We start from the raw sequence: 6,424 nt of genomic DNA on the forward strand, positions 1-6,424 counted from the left end.
GTAAGCTGAGCTGAACTAGGCTGAACTGGGCTGAACTGGGCTGAGCTTGAAAGATTGTTGCTGAGCCGTGAATGATGCTGGAATTCTTGGCCTCCAGAGTAGAGGAATTCAATCCAGGGCCAGTGATGAGGCTTGATCTTTTGTGTGATAAAGATTTATTAAAGTATAAAAGAGAGAGAGACAGCTTCTGACATAGACATCAGAAGGGGGCAGAAAGAGGACTCCCCTGCTAGTCTTTAGAATAAGCTACATGCCTATCAGGAGGCTGTTAATTAGAGAAAGGAAATGTCTCAAAACTCAGAGACTGGCACCAGGCCCCTCACCCACAGCATGCCTTTTGAGATAACATTGACACAAAGTGAGTCATCCCAGGCCATAAAATGACTGACATGAATCTTGAAGAAAGGCAGGTTTGCAAGCAAATACATGGTCTTATTAACATAGCTTAAGACAATATTTGCATGGGTAAAATATACTGGTTTGTCAAGTTGGTTCTGAGTCTTAGGTGGAACTGACTTGAAGAAAGACAGAGTATAGAGAAAATACATAGTTCATTAACATAACTTAAGAAAAACATTTCCATAAGAAAAATGCATCAGTTAGCTCAAGGTTTGAAAAAAGTTAAGTTCAGGTGGAACCAGGTGTCGTCATGGTGACACAGAATTTTAAAAGAAACCTCCTTTTAAATTTGTACAGAGAAGGGAAAAAATCTGACACTTGTAGTCTGTTTCCTCCTGCCGCTTAAGAGAGATAAAAAAATGTCTGACACTTGCAGCCTATTTCCTCTGGAGACCCCTAGCCTTCCTGCCTGTTACCCTCTCAGTTGGGCTAAACTGGGCTCTTCTTGGCTGAGCTGAGATTAACTGGGCTGTACTGAGCTGGGCTGAATTGGGTTGAAATGGTTTTAACTGAGTCGACCTGGGCCGAGCTGGGTTAAAATGGACTAATCTAGGCTGGGCTGGGCTGGGTTGAATGTGGGTGACTAGGCTAGTGCCTGAGTTGGCCTGGAGGCGTGGGTTGAGCAGGGATCGCTCCCAGAGCCCTGCTGTCCAGCCAGATAGCACCCCGTGTTTCCTGGGGGCACACAAGGGCCACGCAGCCCCAGGGTGCACCTCTGACTCTCCCCTCTGCCTTCACCTGTTGACAGGAAGAGGACTGTGAGAACACAGGTGCAGCCCACGCCCTCTGCAGGGGCCATCTGGGGGCAGCCCTGAAGGACTGATTTGTCACTGGGCTTCCAGCCTCAAAACCCTCGAAGTCCACGGAAGCCAACTGCTGGTTTAGGAGAACGAGTCAGGGGATTCGTTGGGGCGGGGGTGGGGGGGTAGAGTGACTGAGACACTACCCAGGGAGTGGGAGCAGGACACAGAAGGCAGTCTCCCCCTCCCCGCCGGGGCCCCAGGACAGCCACCTAAGCCCCCACAGACTCAGCTTCGAGCCCAGGCTGCTGTCTCTGCTTAGCCCGCTCTCTACTTCTCACGATCCCCCACACCCTGGGGGAGGGCAAGCTGGGCCCACCACACAGAGGGCTGCTGAGGCTCCTACAGAGCCCACAGCCTCAGCTGGTCAGTGAGAGAGCCCTGTGTCAGCCAGGACCCCCACCCGGGAGTGGCCTGACCCAAGGCCCCGTCTGAAGAGCGTGTGTGGTCCCCATGCTCAGAGCCCTGAGGGGCATGCCCGGAAATGGCTCACCTGGACTCAGGTGGGCACTGCTGACTCCAGGGGCACCTCATACAAGCTATGTGACCTTGGCCAGTCACTCCCTCTCTGTGTAAAGGAAAGGTGGGCATCACCCTTTGTCTGTGGGGCTGTCAGGGGTCTGGTCAGCAGAGGGCTGCTGTCTCACAGTGAGCCCTGTGTTTCAGTGAGTGAAGCCAGCCCCAGCATCTTCCCACTGAGCCTTGGGAACAACAACCCAGCCGGGCAGGTGGTCATCGGCTGCCTGGTCCAGGGCTTCTTCCCATCGGCACCCCTGAGCGTGACCTGGAACCAGAGTGGCGACAACGTGTCTGTCAGGAGCTTCCCCGCCGTGCTGGCCGGGAACCTGTACACCATGAGCAGCCAGCTGACATTGCCGGCCAGCCTGTGCCCAGAAGACAAGTTTGTGACCTGCCAAGTGCAGCACCTCTCCAAAGCCAGCAAGACCGTGGACGTGCCCTGCAAATGTACAGGTCAGATGGCAGGCTGGGGTGAGGCCCCGTCCTCCCACCCCAACCCAATGTGGACCATTTTCCTGTGGGCGCTCTACTCAGACAAGAGGGTTTTGAGCCCCCAGTGGGGTTGCCATGAGGGGCCCGGGCTGGTGCTGGAGGCCAGGGGAGGCGGGCAGAGGGCTCACTGACCTGACCTGCCTCTCTTTCAGTTTGTCCGTGTCCCCCACCAAACTGCGAGCCCAGCCTGTCCCTGCAGCCACCAGCCCTCGAGGATCTGCTCCTGGGCTCCAACGCCAGCCTCACGTGCACACTGAGTGGCCTGAAAAGCGCCGAGGGTGCCAGCTTCACCTGGAACCCGACAGGTGGGAAAACCGCCATCAAGGGGTCGCCCAAGCGTGACTCCTGTGGCTGCTACAGCGTGTCCAGCGTCCTGCCGGGCTGCGCCGACCCCTGGAACAGCGGACAGACTTTCTCCTGCTCTGCCACCCACCCCGACGCCAAGGGCCCACTGACCACCACCATCAAGAAAAACACAGGTGGGCCTGGACCACCACGTGGGCGGCTGGGCACTCCACACACAAGGCACCCCCCCCCAAGCCTGCCCCTCCCTCTCCAGCCCTGCCCACCCCTCACAGAGGTAGACTGAGGCACGGGGGCCCAGGGCACAGGGGCGCTCTCCTCACTGTACGACCCCAACCCCTGACCCACTCTCTGCCCTGCAGTGAACACGTTCCGGCCTCAGGTCCACCTGCTGCCGCCGCCGTCGGAGGAGCTGGCCCTCAACGAGCTGGTGACGCTGACGTGCCTGGTGCGGGGATTCAGCCCCAGGGACGTGCTGGTGCGCTGGCTGCAGGGCAATCAAGAGCTGCCCCGCGAGAAGTATCTGACCTGGGGCCCCCTGCCCGAGCCTGGCCAGAGCGTCGCCACCTTCGCCGTGACCAGCGTGCTACGCGTGGACGCCGAGGTCTGGAAGCAGGGGGACACCTTCTCCTGCATGGTGGGCCACGAGGCCCTGCCCCTGGCCTTCACCCAGAAGACCATCGACCGCCTGGCGGGTAAACCCACCCACGTGAACGTGTCCGTGGTCATGTCAGAGGTGGATGGGGTCTGCTACTGAGTGCCCCACCCCCAGCCCTTGAATAAACTCCATGCTCGCCTGAAGCAGCTCCGCGCTTCCCTGCAGCCGCCTGTCTGTCCATGCTCCTCCTCGGGGTCTGCACACACTGGGAGGGGGCAGGTCCCACGAGGAAAGCCACAGCGCCAACCCTCTCCAGGCCTCGGTGTCCCCTCAGCCTGGCGCTGGACATGCCTTCACGGCTGTGCACGTGTGTGTGTGTGTGTGTGTGCACATGGGTGTGAGCACAGCAGTGAGGGCTGAGCTAGGGCTGACCGTGCGAAGCAGACACAGCCTGGTGGGTACTGGGAGCCGGGGCCCCACGAAAGTCCCCGCGGTGGGGAAGGGGTGACTCGGTCACTTGTAGTTCAGGAAGCTGCCTCTAGGGGCAGCCGGCAGGCACGAGCCAGTCAGAGCGGGGAGCCTGCCCACCAGGGACTGGAGAAGAGGCTCAGAGAGGGCTGGACACCAGGGGCCCCGCGCCACCCTCTGCACAGGAGAGCCCCTGACGGAACAGAAAGGGGCCACCCCCGCCCGGGGCACAGCTCTCCCCAGCCCACACCCCACCGCTCTGCACGTGTACTCAGGGGTGCACACACACACGCACACATCCTCTCATGTATGTACGTGTTCTCTCACACGCACACACACACACGCGTGTGCGCACGTGCACGCCTGAGCCCGGCAGGTGCAGGAAGTTGGCAGCCCAGACCCAGCTCCACGAAGGCTAGGGGAGTCCCCACCCAAGCGCCCAGAAGCCCCCCAGGCCCAGCTCCACGAAGGCTAGGGGAGTCCCCGCCCAAGTGCCCAGAAGCCCCCAGGCCCAGCTCCACTGCCCCAGGCCCCTCCTGGCCTCAGCGCCCCCTGTGTGTCCAGCTGGGCACAGCTCAGGGACCCACTGCGGAAGCCCAGCACCTGCTCCCTGCTTGGCCCCCAGATTCAAGTCTCCCATCCCTTCCTGAGCCCAAGTGTGTCCCAAACCATGGGCAGTATGGAGGGCAGAGGGAAGGGTCAGAAGAGAGCGCCTCCACCCGGGGATCCTCGATAGCCTCTGCTTGGAGCTCCGGGCAGGAGGGGGCCTGGGGAGACGGAGCCCAGGAAGGCAGGCCCGACTGCTCTGGGACACCTGCTCCAGGGCCCCACAAGGGGGCAGCTGGGCCCCTGCTCCCGTCCAACACCTTCTGGGCCCGCCCAGGGGACATGGCCTTCGGGCTGCCTCTCTCCTCCCAGGGCCAAGGTGGGCTGGAGCCCCCTGCCAATGCTGGCCATGGCCCCCTCTCAAGGGCCAGTCCCCAAGGGCAATGGGTGAAGCAATGGGGAAGTGCTGCCGCTGAGAAGGTGGACCCGCTGCCAAGAGCCAGGACCTGACCACAGGAGGAGCTTCTAGAGAGAGACGAAGGAGGAAGGGTCAACAGATGAGGGTGGAGCCAGCAGACAGCACAGAGAGAACACATAACGGATGCAAGGGTGGACAGACAGGTGGACAGGAGGATGGATGGATGGACAAATGGACCAACAGGTGGGTGGATGAGTGAATGGTCAGACAGATAGATGGGTGAACAGATGGACAAATGGATAGACAGAGAGCTGGATGTATGGACGTTGGATGGGTGGATGGATGGATGGACAGGTGGGAGGGTGAATGAGTCGACGGGTGAGTGGGTGGGCAGGTAGTGGACGGATGCAGAGGTGGATGGGTGACTGGATGGGTGACTGGATGGGCCAACTATGACAAGCAGGTCCAGATCCCACTTAACAGGCAAGGCCGAGGCCTGGGACCCCGAGCTGGGGCTTTCACCTGGGCCTTCCTTGTGTTCCTTGTAGCTTTATCAGCCATTTCCTGGGAGAGCAACAGAGCCCCTTGGCCTTGTCCACCCAGCCCCCGGCACACTGAGTGACAGGCCGAGCTCCATGTCCCAAGCTGGAGCGCCCTGAGGGTGGGCGCAGCTGGCCTTCTCTGGCCCCACCCAGGGCCCAGGCCAAGAAGGTCCAGGCGCAAGGGCTTGCTGAGGACACAGGCAGGGCTGGGAGTCGGAAGACCGTGGCCTTTAACTCTCCTTGGGGCAGCAGAGCCGTGGCCACCCTCCTGCCCTGCCACGTCTCTCCCTTAGGTGTCCTGAGACCCCAGAGGCGGGAGTCCCATGGGTGTCTTCAGAGCTGCAGGGTCCTGGCCCCTTCCCTGGGCTTCTGCAGCCTCAGTCCTGAGACCGGGCACTGGCTGCCAGTGTCCCCTCCTGAGAGTTGGGGCAGGGGAGGGCGCTGGCCTGGCCCCGCCCGTGCAGGCCCAGGCCTGGCAAAGCCTCTGTGTCTTACAGAACCTCAGCCCTGGCTGGTGCTGGACCTGACACAGGGAAGCCCCGAGGAGGACAGCCCGGAGGACAGCCTGTGGCCCACGACCGTCACCCTGCTCACCCTCTTCCTGCTGAGCCTCTTCTACAGCACAGCGCTGACCGTGACGAGCATCCGGGCCACGCCGGACAGCCGGGAGGTCCCCCAGTACTGAGCAGGAGCCAGCCGGGCAGGTGGGCAAGGAGGCAGAGCCTTGGGCTGAGGGGTGGGAGTGCCCAGCCTCACCAGAGCTTGACTGTCCCTCCCCAGTGGGGGACTGGCCTCAGAGGGGGATGGTGCCTGCACAGACACTAAGGACTTGTGCAGGCCGGGGACAGACCCTATGTGCCCCTCCAGGGCAGGGCATCCGTTTCCCTGGGTGTGGCCATCCCTGGACTCAGCCAGTGTACAGCAGGCAGGCCATGCTGGGGACAGGGCATTGGCAAGGACCCTGCCCACCTCGGGAGCCCACCAGGCCCTGACCCTTCTTGTGTTGGCAGGAAGGAAACTTGAGGAGCCTCCAGAGAGCTCAGCTGGATAACAGGCATCAGTCCCGGTCAGAAGTCACAGGCCCACCCACAAAGGCCTTTCTTTCTGGTGCAATAAATTATCCCAAAGGCAGACGTTTTCAGACTCTGAATGAAGGGAGGGGAAGAAGAGGGGCAGAGGCTCCGGTGACACAAATGCCTGCCTCATGGATGAAGGAGGGTCTCAGATGCATGGATGGATCATGAGCTGATTCTGACCCCAAAATATTAGGCAAAGACTAGAGCTGTGCTTCATCAAACAGAGTATAAAGTAAGATCTCTACAATAACTGAACTCAAGTT

General features: G+C 60.5%; 1 long non-coding RNA gene and 1 gene segment (V, D, J or C); both read left to right on the top strand.

The window, feature by feature from the left end:
- The first annotated feature begins 1,683 nt into the window (after positions 1–1,683).
- On the top strand, positions 1,684–3,270 carry LOC120875670. The segment is given in 4 exon segments: positions 1,684–1,702; positions 1,866–2,171; positions 2,363–2,689; positions 2,876–3,270. Coding segments are annotated over 4 exon segments (1,047 nt in total).
- Positions 3,271–5,564: 2,294 nt separating this feature from the next.
- Positions 5,565–6,216, top strand: LOC120875107. The gene is made up of 2 exons (XR_005723817.1): positions 5,565–5,789; positions 6,096–6,216. It is a non-coding gene; the product is annotated as an uncharacterized LOC120875107 (long non-coding RNA).
- Positions 6,217–6,424: the final 208 nt, after the last annotated feature.

This window comes from Oryx dammah, unplaced genomic scaffold, assembly GCF_014754425.2.
Source record: "Oryx dammah isolate SB20612 unplaced genomic scaffold, SCBI_Odam_1.1 HiC_scaffold_16, whole genome shotgun sequence".
Classification (NCBI taxonomy): domain Eukaryota; kingdom Metazoa; phylum Chordata; class Mammalia; order Artiodactyla; family Bovidae; genus Oryx; species Oryx dammah.